At 47.3% G+C, this 19563-nt stretch overlaps 1 protein-coding gene across 1 annotated transcript in view; it reads left to right on the plus strand.

Annotated features, from left to right (window-relative positions):
- The window catches only part of LOC147116963 (uncharacterized), a 108126-nt gene extending 89512 nt beyond the window's left edge, over window positions 1–18614 (plus strand). The window contains exons 10-11 of the mRNA XM_085987469.1: window positions 15051–15454; window positions 16567–18614. Of these exons, the coding sequence (XP_085843595.1) occupies window positions 15051–15454; window positions 16567–16573 (411 nt within the window). The 3' untranslated portion in view covers window positions 16574–18614. The remainder of the gene's footprint in view (window positions 1–15050; window positions 15455–16566) is intronic.
- Window positions 18615–19563: the final 949 nt, after the last annotated feature.

The following is a 19563-nucleotide window of genomic DNA, read 5'->3' on the forward strand; positions in this document are numbered from 1 at the left end:
GTTCCCGATGGCAGGGGAGTCCAGAACCAGGGGTCACAGTCTAAAGATAAGGGGTAAGCCATTTAGGACTGAGATGAGGAGGAATTTCTTCACCCAGAGAGTGGTGAACTTGTGGAATTCTCTACCACAGAAGGCAGTTGAGGCTAATTCATTAAATATATTCAAGAAGGAGTTAGATATATTTCTTAATGCTAAAGGGATCAAGGGATATGGGGAGAAGGCAGGGACAGGATACTGAGTTTGGATGATCAGCCATGATCTCACTGAATGGCAGAGCAGGCTCAAGGGGCCGAATGGCCTACTCCTGCTCCTATCTTCTATGTTTCTATGTTTCCCCCCTGCTCTTCCTCAAGTAGTTCCATGGGATCTTTTACATCCACTTGAGAGGGCAAATGGGGCCTCGGTTTAACGTCTTATACGAAAAACGGCACCTCCCACAGTGCGGCGCTCCCTCAGCACTGCACTGGAGTGTCAGCCTAGATTTTTGTGCTCAAGTCTCTGGAGTGGGACTTGAACCCACAACCTTTGGACTCAGAGGCGAGGGCGCTACCCACTGAGCCACAGCCGACACCTAACAAATAAATGAACAAATAAAATAATTTTAATCTCTGTGATATTCATGTACTCATCAGGATGAGAAGTGGATTGGTTTCTCTTGAATCCGTGATTCTTAAAGTATGATGTTTTCCAATAACTAGACGGAGGCTGTAAATTAACAATCAACAGGTGTTTACTGGAGGAGGGTAGTCTAAAGACTAACAGTACAGAGGCATGCTCAAGGCTTATATACAGGTGTGGTCACTGCCGGTACTACAGTATACAGGAGCTGTAAAAGTAGTTCTCTCTTAAAGGTACATACACTACAATTCCTCCCCTTTTAGATTAACAGTACCCATAACATTCAAATAACAGTTAACACTTTAACATGCACATTAAACTGAAATAGTCCATTTATAGATTCAGTCTCTGGGGTGGCTTCCTGATCCTTTCTGGATAGCGCCTTTCCTGAGGTTCTTGTTCTTGGTGCGGAGGCGATTCTGGCCCCCTTTCGTCGGTTAGTTCATCAGGTTCCGCTGCTACTGTTTCTGAGGTAGATGCTACCGGTATGTCGGGTTCATCCCCAGGTACGCGAGACATGGGGTTGACTCGTTCCTGTGACGCTAGGATCTGGTCGACGTGGCGTCTCACAATGTTCTCCCCGACATCCACTGTGTACATTAATGGCCCCTGCCGTGTGCATATCATTCCGGGTTGCCATTTCTCTGTTTGGTAGTCGCGGGCCAAGACTGGTTGTCCTACATTGAAGCTCCTTGTTGGCTTTTCATTGATGTGCTGGAATTGCTTATCCTCAACATTTCTTCGCACATTTGGTCTGAGCAAATCCAGACGAGATCTCAACCTTCGGTTAAAGAACATCATGGCCGGGGTCTGGTTGGTAACTGCATGTGTCGCATTTCTGTAGGCTAACAGGAAATTGTCCACCTTATGCTGTAGTGGAATTTCATCATCGCACATGGCCCTTATCGCCTTTTTAAAGGTTTGTACGAACCTCTCAGCCAATCCATTTGTGGCTGGATGATACAGGGCGGATGTGTAATGCCTTACCCCATTCCTTCTCATAAATTTCCGAAACTCTTCGGACACAAACTGTGGTCCGTTATCAGAGCAAATCTGCTCTGGCAAGCCATTCCTGGCAAATATGGTCCGTGGGACTGCAATCGTTTTCTCTGTAGTGGTTGAGGACATTTTGATCACTTCAGGCCATTTCGAGTGTGCATCCACTGCTATTAAGAACATTGAGTCCATGAATGGACCAGCAAAATCAATATGCACCCGTTGCCATGGAGAGGAGGGCCACTCCCATGGGTGTAGAAGGGCATGTGGTGGTGCATTTTGGACATTCTGGCATCCTGAGCAGCTCTTTGTTAGGTCCTCGATTTGTTGATCGATCCCCGGCCACCACACATAAGCCCTAGCAAGGCTTTTCATTTCCACCCCTCCCAGATGGCCTTCGTGAAGCTCATTGAGCACTCTCTCCCTGAACTTGGGTGGAATTACCACTCGGGATCCACACATCACTGTCCCCGGCATACTGACAGCTGTTCTCTTCTGGATGAGAATGCTGGCAACAGTGAGTCGCCATGTGTTGGCCATCCCTTCACCGTCAAATCATATACCCGAGACAGTGTCGGATCATTGCGGGTCTCCTTCTCTATATCCGCGTTAGTTACTGGCAATCATTCAATTATCGACGAATAAAATATTTCGATAGGGTCCACTGCTGGTGCTTCCTCCACAGTAGGCAGTGGCAGGCGTGATAGCCCATCAGCGTTTCCATGCTGTTTCGTGTCCTTATACTCTATTTCATATTGGTTCATCCCTAGAAAAAGGGACCATCTTTGTAGCCGTTGTGCAGTCATCACCGGAATGCCCTTCTTTGGATTAAAGATGGAGACAAGTGGTTGGTGGTCAGTCAGCAAGGTGAACTTCTGCCCATGCAGATAAGAACATAAGAACATAAGAAATAGGAGCAGGAGTAGGCCAATCGGCCCCTCGAGCCTGCTCCGCCATTCAATAAGATCATGGCTGATCTGATCCTAACTGCCAATCCACTATCACAGAACCATCTCCTGCATCTAACAGAATTAGACACACGAAATAGGAGCAGGATCAGGCTACACGGCCCCTGGGCCCGCTCCGCTACCCACAGGGCCATGACCGATCCGAACCTAGACTCATGTCCAAATTCCTGCCCGCTCCCCGTAACCCTTAATTCCCTTTACTTCTAGGAAACTGTCTATTTCTGTTTTAAATTTATGTAATGATGCAGCTTCTACAGTTTTTTGGGGCAGCATATTCCATGGACCTACCACCCTCTGAGTGAAGTAGTTCCTCCTCATCTCAGTTTTGAAAGAGCAGCCCCTTATTCTAAGACTATGCCCCCTAGTTCTAGTTTCACCCATCATCGGGAACATCTTCCCTGCATCCACCCGATCCAACCCCTTCACAATCTTATATGTTTCAATAAGATCGCCTCTCATTCTTCTGAACTCCAATGAGTAGAGTCCCAATCTACTCAAACTCTCCTCATATGTCCATCCCCTCATCCCCGGGATTAACCGAGTGAACCTTCTTTGTACTGACTCGAGAGCAAGTATGTCCTTTCTTAAGTACGGACACCAAAACTGTACGCAGTATTCCAGGTGCGGTCTCACCAATACCTTGTACAACTGAAGCAATACCTCCCTATTTTTATATTCTATCCCCCTAGCAATGAAAGCCAACATTCCATTGGCCTTCTTAATCACTTGCTGCACCTGCATACTAACCTTTTGAGTTTCGTGCACCAGGACCCCCAGATCCCTTTGTACTTCAGTACTTTCCAGTTTCTTGCCATTAAGATAACTTGCTCTACGATTTTTCCTGCCAAAGTGCATAACCTCACACTTTCCAGTATTGTATTCCATCTGCCAAATCTCTGCCCACTTATTTGCCTGTCTATGTCCCCTTGAAGGTTTTTTATGTCCTCCTCACTCACTACTTCCCCCCCATCTTAGTATCATCTGCAAACTTTGATATGTTACACTCGGTCCCCTCCTCCAAATCGTTAATATAGATTGTAAAGAGTTGGGGACCCAGCACTGACCCCTGCAGAACACCACTAGTTACTGATTGCCAGTCTGAGAATGAACCATTTATCCCAACTCTCTGCCTTCTGTTAGATAGCCAATCCTCTATCCATGCCAGAATATTACCCCCAATCCCGTGATTTTTTATCTTAAGCAATAATCTTTTGTGTGGCACCTTGTCAAATGCCTTTTGGAAGTCTAAATACACTACGTCCGTTGGTTCCCCTTTATCCACCCTATATGTTACTTCCTCAAAGAACTCCAGCAAATTTGTCAAACATGACTTCCCCTTCATAAAACCATGCTGACTTTGTCCTATTAAATTATGATTATCCAAATGTCCTGTTACTGTCTCCTTAATAATGGACTCCAAAATTTTACCTACCACAGATGTTAGGCTAACCGGTCTATAGTTTCCAGCCTTCTGTCTACTGCCCTTTTTAAATAAGGGTGTTACATTAGCAGTTTTCCAGTCTGCCGGGACCATTGCCGAGTCCAGGGAGTTTTGGAAAATTATTACCAATGCATCCACAATCCCTACCGCCACTTCCCTCAAGACCCTAGGATGTAAGCCATCGGGTCCAGGTGATTTATCCGCCTTGAGTCCCATTATTTTACCGAGTACCACTTCCTTAGTGATTTTGATCGTGTTTAGCTCCTCCCCCCCTTTAGCCCCCTGTTTGTCCAGTGTTGGGATATTCTTAGTGTCTGATGTAAAATATTCATTCAGTGTTTTTGCCATCTCCATATTTCCCACCATTAATTTCCCGGTCTCATCCTCTAAGGGACCAACATTTACTTTAGCCACCCTTTTTCTTTTTATCTAACTATAAAAATTCTTACTATCTGTTTTTATATTTTTTGCTAATTTACTTTCATAATCTATCTTCCCTTTCTTAATCAATCTTTTTGTTATTTTTTGCTGTCTTTTAAAGTTTTCCCAATCCTCTATCCTCCCACTAGATTTGGCTACCTTATATGCCCTTGTTTTTAGTCGAATACTATCCTTAATTTCTTTACTTAGCCACGGATGGCTGTCTTTTCTTTTACACCCTTTTCTTCTCAGTGGAATATATATTTTTTGGAAGTTGTAAAATAACTCCTTAAATGTACACCACTGATCATGTATCGTCTTACCCTTTAATCTATTTTCCCAATCCACTCTACTCAATTCCGCTCTCATACCTTCATAGTCTCCTTTATTCAAGCTTAGCACGCTTGTTTGAGATCCAACCTTCTCAACCTCTAATTGAATATGGAATTCAACCATGTTATGGTCACTCATTCCAAAGGGATCCTTTACTAGGACATTTTTAATTAATCCTGTCTCGTTACACAGGACCAGATCTAAGGTTGCTTGCCCCCTGGTCGGTTCAGTTACATACTGCTCAAGAAACCCATCCCTAATACACTCAATGAACTCATCCTCAAGGCAGCCCTGCCCAATTTGATTTGTCCAATTAATATGATAGTTAAAATCCCCCATAATTATAGATGTTCCCTTATTACAAGCCTCAACTATTTCCTGATTGATACTCCGTCCAACAGAGTTGCCACAGTTCGGAGGCCTATAGACTACGCCCACTAGTGTTTTTTTCCCCTTATTATTCCTTACCTCCACCCAAACTGTTTCATTGTCGTGATCTTTTGACCCAATATCATTTCTCTGTATTAGTGATTCCTTCCTTTATTAACATAGCTACCCCACCTCCCCTTCCTTCCTGCCTGTCCTTCCTGATCGTTAAATAACCTGGTATGTTTAATTCCCAGGCATTGTCACCCTGCAGCCATGTATCTGTAATGCCCACAAGATCATACCCATATGTAGTTATTTGTGCCATTAACTCATCTATTTTGTTACGAATAGTGGTTGAATTTTTTTACTCTCCATACTAGGCTGAGGGCCTCCCTGTCGATCTGGGCGTAGTTGCGCTCGGCTGAGGTTAGTGACCGAGACGCAAAGGCTACTGGCCTCTCCAACCCGTCTAGGAATTTGTGCGACAGCACCGCTCCAATACCATAGGGTGATGCATCACATGCCAACCGAATTGGTAGTGCTGAGTTGAAATGGGCCAACACCTCTTTTGATGTGATCAATTCTTTGCACTTCTGGAAAGCTCGTTTACATTCGGCATTCCACTTCCATGGTACCCCCTGTTGCAGTAGGGTGTTCAGTGGGTGTAATACTGTAGACAAATTTGGTAAGAACTTATGGTAGTAGTTCACCAGCCCGAGGAACGACCTCAGTTGTGACACATTTTCCGGTGCTGGAGCCTTGACTACTGCCTCAATCTTTTCAGGGGACTTATGTAACCCCTCTTCATCAATAACGTGGCCACAATACGAGATCTGCTTCTGGAAAAACTCGCACTTGTGGCGATTAGCTCGTAGCCCATATTCCTTTAATCTAGTGAGCACCTTCTCCAGGTTGGTGAGGTGATCACTGTCATTTTCGCCCGTGACCAGGATGTCGTCCAAATAACACTGGGTCCCTGGAATCCCTTGCAGGACTTGATCCATTGCCCTTTGCCAAATAGCCGGAGCTGATGGTACCCCGAACACCAGCCAGTTGAATTGGTAGAGACCTTTATGAGTGTTGATCATGAGGTATTGTTTCGAGGCTTCTTCTACCTCCATTTGCAGGTACACCTGGGCCAGATCAATTTTGGTGAAGCGTTTACCTCCAGATAGTGAGGCGAAAATATCCTCAATCCGTGGAAGTGGATATTGTACCGTGTGAAGGACTGGGTTCACTGTCACCTTAAAATCCCCACGGATGCGGACCTTCTTTGGTTCCCCAGGCGTATTACTCAACGACCTCTTCATTACAGGAACGATGGGTGTAGCCCACTCGCTCCAGTCTACTTTGGACAGTACTCCTGAACGTTCCAACCCTTCCAGCTCTGCTTCGACGGCTGGTCGGATCGCATAGGGCACCGGTCTGGCCTTAAAAAAACTTTGGGCTTGCATTTTCCTCTATTTTAATTGTCGCTGTTATGCCTTTTAGTGTTTCGAGTCCCTCCTGGAACACTTCTTGTGCGTCAGTTAGCATTTTTGACAGTCGTCCAGGTGTGACGTCGTCATCCTTTTTGGCCTCAACCTTCAGTGCCTGTATGGAATGCCAATCTAATTGTATCTTCCGGATCCATTCACGTCCTAGTAGTGGTAGTCCTCCATCTGGCAATACATATAGGTCCATTTTGGGTATTTCCTGGCCTTTGTATATCACGTTCACCCTTATTTTTCCTTTGGGGTAGACTTTTTGCCCCGTGTACGTCTTCAAGACAATCTCTGTAGCTTTCAAGGGTATATGTGAAAATAGCTGCTTGTAGTCCCTTTGGTTTATGACTGTTAGTGTAAAGTCTGTGGGTTGTTTAGTTAATTAATACACAGACTACCAGAGTAACTTAAAACAGGACTTTACTATTCGAAGGTCAGGGCGAATCTGCCCAATAAATCCTGACACAGCACTTATATACCGGTGTGGTCACCGTCGGTATTACAGTATACAGAAGCCAACAAAGTAGTGCAACACCTAAAGTAGTTCTCTTAAAGGTGGACGGTTACATACAATAGTTCTCTTAAAGGTAGACGGGTACATACACTACAATCCTCCCTTTTTAGCTTACAACATACTGATTCCTCATTAAACATACATTATAACATATATACAACTTTATGCAAGACAGTTCACAGATTCAGTCTCTCTGGAGGTTTCCGGACTCTGTCCGGATAACGCCTCGGTGGTGTCGTAACACCCGGCGGGGTAGTAGGTGCTTCTGGCAAGGTCGATTCGGCTTGAAGGACAGTGTCAGGTTCATCTGAATCCAGTATTACCAGATCGGAGGTAGGTGTTCTGGGTATCTCTGTCTCAACATTAACCGTGTAAGGTGGTGGAGTAGGTTGGCCATTTGTGGCTGACCCTATGATCTGGTCAACATGGCGCCTTATTATACTGTCCCCAATGTCCACCGTATACATCAACGGCCCTAGCCTTTTTCCAATAGTTCCAGGCTGCCATTTCTCGGTACGGTAGTCCCGGGCCAAAACTTGTTGACCTATCTGAAAAGATCTAGTTGGCCTTTCATTCATGCCCTGGAATTGCCGGTTCTCTACGTCCCTTCTGACGTTTGGCTTAAGCAAATCCAGCCGGCATCTTAGTCGTCTATTAAAAAACATCATGGCGGGAGTTTGATTTGTGACCGCATGTGTTGCATTCCTGTACGCCAACAAGAAGCTATCCACCTTATGTTGTAAGTTAATGGCTTCATTACCCATGGCCTTTATGGCCTTCTTGAAGGTCTGGACAAACCTTTCAGCCAATCCATTGGAGGCGGGATGGTATGGGGCTGACGTGTAGTACTTAACCCCATTGCTCTTTAAGAATTTCTTGAATTCTTCGGACACAAATTGCGGTCCATTATCAGAACAGATCTGTTCCGGCAGCCCATTCCTAGCAAACATGGTCCTTAACACTGTGATGGTTTTTTCCGTGGTGGTGGTGGACATCTTTATTACCTCCGGCCACTTGGAGTGTGCATCCACCGCTATTAGAAACATTGAGTCCATAAATGGACCAGCAAAGTCGATGTGTACCCTTTGCCAAGGAGATGAGGGCCACTCCCATGGATGCAGAGGAGCCTGTGGTGGCGCGTTTTGGACCTTCTGGCATCCTAGACAGCTCTTAGTGATTTCTTCGATGTCCCCATCAATGCCTGGCCACCACACAAACGCTCTTGCTAGGTTCTTCATTTTCACTCCACCCAGATGTCCCTCGTGCAGCTCCTTTAACACCTTCTGTTGAAGTTTGGGTGGAATCACCACTCTAGATCCACACATCAGGGTTCCTCGACACACTGACAGCTGTTCTTTTCTCTGCGAAAATGCTGGCAGCGTTGGTTCGCCTGTGCTGGCCATCCCTCCACCGTTAAATCATAGACTCGTGAGAGAGTCGGGTCATTTCTCGTTTCGTTTTCGATCATCGAATTTGTTACTGGTAGACATTCCACTATGGATGAGTGGAACATCTCTACCGGGTCCACTGTAGTCGCTTCTTCTACTATCGGCAATGGCAAGCGCGATAACCCATCAGCATTTCCATGCTGTTTGGACCTTTTGTATTCGATGTCATATTGGTGTGCCCCAAGTAACACGGACCACCTCTGTAACCTTTGCGCTGTCATGGTGGAAACGGCCTTGTTAGGGTTGAATATGGACACCAACGGCTGGTGGTCTGTCAGTAATGTGAACTTCTTGCCCTGCAGGTAATGATTGAATTTCTTTACGCCCCACACAAGGCTGAGGGCCTCCCTATCTATTTGAGCATAATTTCGCTCCGCGGAGGTCAATGATCGGGACGCGAATGCCACTGGCCTTTCCGAGCCATTTGGTAACTTGTGTGAAAGTACTGCTCCAATTCCATAGGGGGAAGCATCACAAGCTAGACGAAGAGGTAACGTTGGGTTGAAATGAGCCAACACTTCTTCAGAGGTAATCAACGCCTTGCTTCTGCGAAAGGCCTTTTTACATTCCTCACTCCACTTCCATGGTACTTCTTTCCGCAACAGAGCATTCAGCGGATGCAGCACCGTGGATAGATTCGGCAGAAACTTGTGATAATAATTAATCAACCCCAAGAATGATCTTAACTGTGATACGTTTTCCGGAGCGGGGGCCTTCACGACAGCTTCTATCTTGTCAGGTGACTTGTGCAGCCCCTCTCGGTCAATGACATGACCGCAGTACGAGATCCGTTTTTGGAAGAACTCACATTTCTTGCGATTAACTCGAAGGCCATATTCCTTCAACCTAGTGAGCACCAGTTTCAAATTTGTGAGGTGTTCTTCCTCGTCTTCTCCCGTAATCAGGATATCGTCTAAGTAACACTGCGTGCTTGGAATTCCTTGTAATACCTGCTCCATGGCCCTCTGCCAAATTGCTGGAGCCGAAGCTACCCCAAAAACCAGTCTATTATAACGATACAAGCCTCTGTGTGTGTTGATGGTGAGGTACTGACGCGACTCTTCCTCGACTTCCATTTGTAAGTATGCCTGTGCCAGGTCTATCTTGGTGAAGTGTTTCCCTCCAGCCAACGAAGCAAAGATATCTTCAATCCGCGGAAGCGGGTATTGTACCGTGTGAAGCACCGGATTCACTGTGATCTTGAAGTCTCCGCAGATGCGGACCTTCCCCGGTCCCCCTGGCTTGTTACTTGGTGAAGACTTCATGACGGGAACAATGGGCGTGGCCCACTCACTCCAGTCCACTTTTGACAGTACCCCTGATCGTTCAAGTTCTTCCAGTTCTGCCTCCACAGCAGGTCGTATCGCGTAAGGTACCGATCTGGCTTTGAAAAATTTTGGGCTTGCATGTTCTGCAATCTTAACCTTTGCTTTAATTCCTCGCAGTGTTCCCAGTCCTTGCTGGAATACCTCTTTAGCTTCGTCTAATATTCTGGACAACCGTTCAGGTTTGACATCTTCCTTTCCGGAATCTACCGTCATGGTGTTTAGTGAATGCCAGTCTATCTTTATTTTCCTGATCCACTCCCGTCCCAGAAGTGGTGGACCTCCCTCAGGCAACACATACAGGTCCATCCTTTGGTGCTCTTTGTCCTTGTATCTCACCTTGACTTCTATCTTTCCGATGGGGTATACTTTGTGCCCCGTGTATGTCTTCAATACTAGTTCCGTATCCCGTAGAGGAATATGCTTGAATAACTTTTTATAATCATGCTTATTCATGACCGTCAACGCCGATCCGGTGTCCACTTCCATTTTCACTTGGACTTTTGCAATCTGTAGTGTGATCCAGATAGCTTGTCGGTCAGCTTCATTACTCACATTGTGAATTCTCAGACTATCCAGTTCCTTGCAGTTGGAGTGTGAGTCCGAATTCTGTTCTTCCGGACTCTTCCTAGTCACCTCATGTACCTTTCTGTACCTCTTTTGTGGTGACTCATTATTGTTGGTCTTCTTTCCTGACCGGCATACCTTAGCTATGTGACCGAGCTTGCCACATTTCCTACATTCTTGGTTTTTAAACCAGCATTGGTTCTGGTCGTGTGTTGTCTTCCCACAACGATAGCATTTCGTTGTACCCGAAGTAATTTGCTGCACCCTGAGTGCCGCTGCCTTTAGCTGCATTTCCGCCGTTCCTTTCGCTGCGGCTTCGTTCGATGCAGCAATAAGGACAGCCTTCTCAAGTGTAAGATCGTTCTCTTCGAGCAGTCGTTTTTGTGTTTCTTCCTTCGACATTCCGCACACGAATTTGTCTCGCAATGCCTCTGTCAGATTCCCTCCAAACTGGCAGTGTTTCGCTAGTCTACGCAGTTCGACCAAGTATTCTGCGTTGCTTTCGTCTTTCCTTTGCGTTCTCGCATAGAATTTGAATCGTTCCGCCAACATCAACGGTGTGGGGTTCAAGTGATCCTTCAGAACAGTCACAATATCATCAAAAGTCTGATCCGCCGGTTTAGCTGGTGATAGTAGATGCTTCAAGAGCCCGTATGTCTTCGCGCCCATCAAGTTTAGCAAGGTTATAGCTTTGTCATCTTCTTCTATTTTATTGGCCTCACAATAGATCTCAATGCGTTCCACATACGTGGCCCAGTCTTCTACCTCGGAATTAAAATCGTTGATGTTACCACGCTTAGGCGTCTTCCTCTCTTCCTGATAAACACCACGAATTATTTCTTTAAAATTTTTTTTTTTTCAAGATGGCGTTTCCTGCGAAAATGGTGGTTTCCCGCGCTTATCTTCTCTCCCCGCCCACTTCAATGGCGGTTTCCCGCTTCTGTCTTCTTCCCCGCCTAATGGCGGCTTCCCGCGTTTCTTCCCTGGCGGGAGGGGTACACTTTCCCCACGGGCGACGGCCGCTGGCTTTCAGGTTCACAGCCTGCGCGTCGGCTTCAGTGCTTTCCCTTTTCTCGGCAGGGCAACCGGCGCTGGGTACACCCCGTTGACGGCAAACAGTTTCAGCCGCTGGGCTGGCTCTCGCTCAGTTCCCCTTGCTCGGGCTCTGTCTCTCTCCCGTTCGCTCGGCTCTACCGGCGCTGGGTACACCCCGTTGACGGAGAACAGTTTCAGCCGCTGGACTGGCTCTCGCTCAGTCTCCCTTGCTCGGGTTCTGTCTCTCTCCCGCTCGCTCGGCTCTACCGGCGCTGGGTACACCCCGTTGACGGAGAACAGTTTCAGCCACTGGACTGGCTCTCGCTCAGTCTCCCTTGGTCGGCTCTGCCTCTCCCGCTCGCTCGGCTCCCAATCGCGCCTCCCAGCCCTCTCGCAGTCCGGTGCTTCCCTCCCCGGCTGCGGCTGAGTTTATCTCTTCCCGCGCCTACGTTCCCGGTCGCAGCGCTTCGTGGCTTCGGTCGCTGCCCGGCCTTTTTCGCCGGTCGCGGTCTAGCTGTCTCACGATGCCGTTGCGTCCCCCAGCCTGTCTGTACCGCGGCTTCCTTGCTCCACGCTGCCCCAGTCTCAGCGCCTCTGGACCCGACTTCTGTCCGGCTCCTTTCCCCCTCGACCGTGGTCGAGTGCACCGCCCTTATCATCCGGTTATTCTTTTTACTTTCCCTTACTCACAGTCACCGTGGCCGCCTTGCTTCTCGTGCTGATCGGCTCACTCCCCACCGTGGCAGAAGGGACAGTCAGTGCCTGTTGCTGATGGGAGTCTTTGTCTCTAAATTCTTCCTCCATTCTAGTTCTGCAGCCTCAAGTTTTCTCCCAGCAGAACGACGAGGGCGGTTGCCTCTTCTCGACGCTCATTAACTGCTTCGGAAGTATTGTTGCCGCAGGGTACGATCAGACTCGTCGCCACTGTAAAGTCTGTGGGTTGTTTAGTTAATTAATACACAGACTACCAGAGTAACTTAAAACAGGACTTTACTATTCGAAGGTCAGGGCGAATCTGCCCAATAAATCCTGACACAGCACTTATATACCGGTATGGTCACCGTCGGTATTACAGTATACAGAAGCCAACAAAGTAGTGCAACACCTAAAGTAGTTCTCTTAAAGGTGGACGGTTACATACAATAGTTCTCTTAAAGGTAGACGGGTACATACACTACAGTTAGGGCTGATCCTGTGTCCAATTCCATTTTCACATGGACTCCGTCTATCTTGAGCGTGACCCAGATAGTCTGGTGATCCTCCATTTTAATTACCTTATGTAGTTTCAGACAACCCAGCTCCTTGCTTCCGGAGTCTGTATCACTTTTCTGTTCGTCTGAACTACTGTCCATCACCTTATGTACCTTTTTGTACTTCTCCTGTGGAGATTTCTTGCTGCTGGTTTTCTTCCCTGACCTGCAGACTCTTGCTATGTGTCCTGCTTTTCCACACTGTCTGCACACTTGGTCCTTGAACCAACAATCCTTCTGGTCGTGTGTTGTTCTGCCGCAGCGATAACACTTCCCTGCTCCATATGACATTTCATTGGTGCCATATTCTTGCGGTCTCCGTTGTATCTCTGCAGCGCCCCGTGCAGCTGCTTCGTGTGATACTGCCATGCTGAAAGCCTTGTCCAGCGTAAGATCCTTTTCTGATAGAAGCCGTTTCTGGGTTCCTTCACTTTGAAGCCCACACACAAACTTGTCCCTTAACGTATCTGCTGGTCCCAATCCAAACTGGCAGTGTTTCGATAGCTTGCGCAGTTCCGTTAAGTACTCAGCATTACTTTCGTCTTTATGCTGGTTCCTTTTGTGGAACTTAAATCTTTCTGCTATCAGCAGCGGTGTGGGGTTTAAGTGGTCCTGTAGGATTTCCACTATGCTTTCGAAATTCTTATCCACTGGCTACTCTGGGGTTATTAGGTTTTGCAGTAAGCCATAAGTTTTTGCACCCATGGAATTCAACAAAACCAGTGCTTTCTTAGCATCTGGCACTTCATTCGCCTTGCAGTGCACCTCAATGCGTTCCACATATGTCGCCCAATCTTCGACTTCATTGTCGAACGCAGTGATACTGCCACTCTTCGGCATCCCTAGGTGTGATTAAACTGTCTAAAATGGCGTCTCCCGCGCTCTCCCTTCTTCTCCGCTGGCACAAAGTGGCGTCTCCCGTGCTTTCCTTTCTTCCCGCGCTCGCCCTTCTTCTCCGCTGCGGCTTCTAAAATGGCGTCTCCCGCGCTCTCCCTTCTTCTCCGCGGCTCAATGGCGTCTCCCGCGCTTCCTTTCTTTCCCCCGCGGACGCTGTTCATCCCTTGAGCCCTGGCTGTGCTCTGCGCGTTCTCCTGTGTGCCTCTCTCGTTGCCACCACTCGGTCCTGAAGCCGGCTGCTGCTTTACCCTCTCTCTCTTTTTGTTTTCCGTCGACGCCGCTCGGTTTTCAACCCCCGGCTGCGCCCTGTGCGCTTCACCCTCTCTCTTACCCCGTCGATGCTGCTCGGCCTTTTCTGTGCCGTCGGTCGGCTCCATCCGCCGCTGTCTGGGAAGGGTCTGCGCTGTACCTGTTGCCAGTCTGTTGCTGGATCGTCGTGGCTGGAGAACCAAGCCCAGCTCTCAACAGCCTCCCCTGCGATGTTCACTCTCTGCCGGATGACTGGGCGGTTGCTCGTGGTCGACGCCCGTGCTTCTGGCCTTGACTTTCTTCCACCGTCCTCCCGGAGCGAATCCTTGAAAGGAAATGCAGAGTTGCAGGTAGATTCGAATCGACCTCGTCGCCACTGTTGAATTCGTGATTCTTAAAGTATGATGTTTTCCAATAACTAGACGGAGGCTGTAAATTAACAATCAACAGGAGTGTAGTCTAAAGACTAACAGTACAGAGGCATGCTCAAGGCTTATATACAGGTGTGGTCACTGCCGGTACTACAGTATACAGGAGCTGTAAAAGTAGTTCTCTCTTAAAGGTACATACACTACAGTTTCCACTTTTTCCTCAGTGACAGATTCCTACCATTCCCAGGTCAGGGCAGATGCAGTGGATAGTTCTCTCAGGAAAAAGCCCTGGAATCAATCTGATTAGGGATGCTTTAGTCTTAATCAGAGAAAGTGAAGGAAACTTAGATTCAGTGGATCTAACTCATACTTTAAAAGTACATTATTTAGCATTTAATTTCTGGATCTTCTGCTGGCTTAGTGGATGGTGGCACTGGGTGGTGTGGTACTAGCCCACAAGGCCCAGATTCAATCCCCAGTCTTAATGTGGGGTAGCAGTAAGTGCACTACTTTTGGTCTCAGTAGTGATGGAGGGAGTTGGGGTGGGAATGTGGAAAAATCAGTCTGGGTTTCCATTCCTGATTGCTACCCAGTGCTCCCCTGTGGATAGGATTGGCCTTAGCTCTGATGCCTTATTTCACAACCTCTGGTCAGCACCACAGTGGGTGGGTACAGAGCAGTGAGTTGCAATTGCTTTATATGTTTGTGATGCACTTTGCTAGAGAGAAAAAGAATGTAACTTGCTCAAACTCCACTCTGTTACAGCCAAAGAAACCTATTTCACCTCCAGCCCCGAGCTCAATGCAACATCGGCACTCCCTCGGATCCCTCTCCTCTTTGACCAACAATTCTGGGGCCCGAGGGGCGCACAGCCATCAAGCTAACTCCAGGAAGAAAAAGCAACACGTACCCAAGGACCTTAATGTGAGTAAGAGAGTTCTGAGGAAGCCGGGAGCATCTACCTCCTCGAGGACGTCCGACACGAGTGCGATCCCCTCTCAGGAAGAATGGAGCGACAGTAATGGGAGGACGGAGAAGGTGTCCGTCTTCTCCCTGCAGCCAAAAATTAACAACCGGGCTTCCACAATCACCACAAGTCTACCTCCCGACTTCACCCAGTACAGACCGGTTCATGCACCAAACAGAGCAAGCCCCAGGAAAGTTTCGAGGTGGGTTCAATGGCTCTTCTAAACCCCCCTTTGCAAATGTTGCAATTTTGCCATCCACCCTATGAATGGCCAATTAATCTATTTCTTTGGTGATTGAAGGAAGAATGTTTTGGTGATTGAAGGAAGAATCTTGGCCAAAACCTTGGAGAACTCCCTGCTCTTCTTTGTAATGATAGACTTGTATTTATACAGCACCTTTCACAACCTCAGGACGTCCCAAAGCGCTTTACAGCCAATGAAGCACTTTTGAAGCGCAGTCACTGTTGTGATGTAGGAAACGCAGCAGCCAATTTGTGCACAGCAAGCTCCCACAAACAGCAATTAAATAATGACCAGATCATCTGTTTTTTAGGTGTTGGTTGATGGATAAATATTGGCCGGGACACTGGGGACAACTCTCCTGCTCTTCTTCGAAATAGTGCTATGGGATCTTTTACGCCCAGTTGAGAGGTTTAACGTCTCAACCAAAAGACTGCACCTCCAATAGTGCTGCAATCCCTCAGTACTGCACTGGGACTGTCAGCCTAGATCATGTGCTCAAGTCGCTGGAGTGGGACTTGAACCCAGTGACTCGGAGACGAGAGTGCTGCCCACTGAGCCACAGCTGAAGCAGTATAGTGGCTTGGCGGGCAGACAAAACCTGTAGGGTGTTGGTTTAGATTATGCACTCGGGTACTGGTATGGGGCTTGAACCCACAATCTCCTGCTAGAGATAAGAGTGCTACCAATTGAGTCAAAATTACAATTGTTTTCCTCCCTTTCCCTACATACTGCCAGTGTGAAATCTGATATTGCAGCCCGCACCCATGTGGCTCGGCTGTTTTGCGTCTGGTGGGGTGGGGGGAGAAGAGGGAGAATTAACCAACATCTTGCTTCTACACTAACACAGCAATATTAGTCACAGTCCACACATGGGATGCTTGCCAGTTCTCTCTGGTGTACGATTGTATGTTACATGAGTTAGGGCATCTGAAAAAAGGCAAGAGAAGTGCCTTTCCCAGGAGCAGGGAGTAGATGGAGTGATAATACGGCGCATCTTTAGCAGTGAAGGAGTTGGTGGGAAGTAGTGAAAAGCACTGCCAGTTTCACCATTGGTCTTGTTCTTCCTACAGGCGCTGACGACGGACGACCGAGACTGTCACCAGAGAAGAGCGGCCAGCTTGAAGGGAAGAATGTTTTCATTGGACAGAAGTTTCTTGGAATCGCGGTTTTGCCGCAGCCTGTCGTGTGCCTTGCTTTGCGAGCAGCACCGAAACCGAGACTTGCACCTTGCAGACATTGGACTTTACTGGGTTGGGGGGGTCTTGCAAGTAGCGTTAGTGAAGCTGCACTGACAGTACCAAGGACTACTGTAATCCAGAACCGCGTAGCTCTGATAGCCACACTCTCTCGGTCTGCTGTAGCATTTAATATTGTTGGTACAGACCTGTACTAAATAAAACCTGCACTGAAATCAGACTGAACATCTGCGCGGTTGATACCAGTGCGGCACTGACTTACGCTAAAGCTGCACTAATCACTTTTGTAGCGCTGCTTTTCTTTTCTGCAAAAGTGGCCTCAACAACCCCAGAGTCAGCGATGCTCTGACTTTGCAGCAGTAAGCCTGGCCAGTTTGGGTCCATTGTCTACCGGTAACGGCACAACCTCCTGCTCCCAGAGTTCGGGCGTCCAGTGGGATGCCGGATGGACGTCCAGTACTGCAGCTGAGCAACAAAGTATTTTGAGACCGTTGATCTTTCTGTGTTCTTAGTCTTCCATTCCTAAAAGGGTCGGCCATTTTGGACTGAGAGATGAGGAGAAATTTAATCACTCAGAGGGTGGTGAATCTTTGGAATTCTCTACGCCGGAGGGCGGTGGAGGCTCAGTCGATCGATAGATTTTTGGACACTTAAGGGAATCAAGCGGGAAAGTGGAGCTGAGGTAGAAGATCAGCCACAATCTCGCTGAATGGCGGAGCAGGCTCGAGGGGCCGTATGGCTTGCTCCTGCTCCTATTTCTTAGGTTCTTCGCTTTCAATATGCTGTGCAGGAGAACGTGCGTGCAACATTGCGCCGATCCCCATAGACTGCGTAGTACAGCTTGGAGCCGGAGACTGGCTTAGGAAACGCTGCAAAATCCGAGAAGTCGGAGTGGCAATACAACAACCGCAAACTACTCGGCCTGTGCAGCAAACCTGTAGCCTTAAAGACACAGGTTCCCTTTTCCAGCGTAAATTACATAGAATTTATTACATTACATAGTATTAACAAGCACAGAAACAGGCCATTCGGCCCAACACGGCCTGTTCTCCACAGGAGCCTGCTCCCACCCGAAGTAGCCACAACTGGTGGGTATTAAAAAGCTTGGGGAAAGACCTATTGCAATACAGCAATTTCTGCTGGGATGAGAAGGATTTTGGTAATTTCTTTTTGCGTGGAAGGGCAGAAACTGGTAGAGCCTCATATTATCTTCAGCAAAGTCACATGCAAGTGAAAAGACGACATGTTTCAATGCCGTTTGCACAGAATTATAGAAATGGATGTAGATTGATTGGAATGATCAACAAGACATTCACATAGCATTTTCATTCTGCTGAATAACTGTTCTGCTGTATACTATAGATATTATAGAATGTATTTTATTGCAACATGAGGTCTTCCAATGCTCCAAGATACTAAATTGGAATTTATTCCAATTATTTTTCTTAAAACGGGTGACAAAGATGTTACTGACTCTCCTGTGGACAAAAAAAAGTCTCACCTTTCTCATTTTGGTATTTGTACGTGACTCTTTATAATTCTTTCCGCCAGTCTCCCTTTTCCTTTGACCCCTGTCTCTACAGGTTTGTGTCCTTTACTAATGTACTCTTTTATCTTTGTTAAATCCCAGATTATACGCCAAGGTGGCAACCAACATTCAGTGGGTTATCGAATCATAGAATGATACAGCACAGGAGGCCACTCGGCCCATCATGCCTGTGCTGGCTCTATGGTAGTGCTAGCCGATTAGTCCCACTCCCCTGCTCTTTCAGGATTAGGTGGCAGGGGGACAGGCTGCCCAGGAGCTCGTGCATCATCGCGGCTTCTCCTGGGATTGGGATGGAGGTGACTTGGGAACGGAGCAGATTGTTTGGAGAGTGGCTGGGTACTGGACTGTGAGCTCTTGAGGTGAAGCAGGGATCGGGGGGGTGGGGGGGTGAGGGGAGCAGGGGGGACAGGGGACAGGGATTGGTTTGCGGACTAGACCTGGAAGCACTCCAGCCTGGTCTGGAGTGGAGGGCAGGCTCGGGGAAGAGGGCAGAACAAAGGGCAAGAACAGAGTGGGCAAAAAAAAAAAAGCAGCAAGCGATAGTGAATTCTCAAGTTGCACATAGGCAACAAAACATTGTGGTGGAGGATCCGGCTCTTTTTGCTTTTGCATTCCTGACATTGTCAGTTGACTCAAGTTCACTGGTAACAATTTCCATGCAGTGAGATGACAGGGCGTGTAAAGGGTTTCCCCACCACAAAGGTCCTATCAATACATGGTACATTCAGAAAAGATGATGGATTTTAATAATGACAGTCAAGTCAGTTGTAAAGACTTTCAACTTTATATTAAAAAAAAATGACTTGAAGGCAATGTTCCCTCTAATTTTCTTTTTGTGCGCGGTCCCTTTAACTGGCTGCGTGGCCCATTCAAATTTATGCGCATGCGCGATTTCTTCCATTGAAAAGTCGGTGAGCGGCCTGAGGGGGACCTCCAGACCGCTGCGAGAACGTTGCTTGAAGGTATAGTTTTCTTAACATTTAATTAAGCCTAACATTAAAATAAAAGGAAATACAGAAAAGAATAAAGTCAACAGGCGTCAAGACATGCATCTCAAAAATATCTGGCAATCGTGACCTGTAAAGACCAGGAAAAATACAGTTCTGAAAGAGAAAACTTAAAAAGGAATGAGGAAAGAACTAAAAGGTGGTAATGAGGATGAAATTCTGAGGAGAAAGAAAGAGATTAACTAGAGGTTGGAAAAGGGCCCTAGAGGTGAGGATGGAAAAAGATGTTGAGCAAAGTACTAAAACATTCTGCCAGTACCAGTAAGGAAAGAAGTCGGTTCCTTGAAAGATAAAATGGAAGATTATCAAGTTTAC

Source organism: Somniosus microcephalus, chromosome 5, assembly GCF_052327205.1.
Source record: "Somniosus microcephalus isolate GS21.2 chromosome 5, FLI_Smic_1.0, whole genome shotgun sequence".
NCBI lineage: Eukaryota > Metazoa > Chordata > Chondrichthyes > Squaliformes > Somniosidae > Somniosus > Somniosus microcephalus.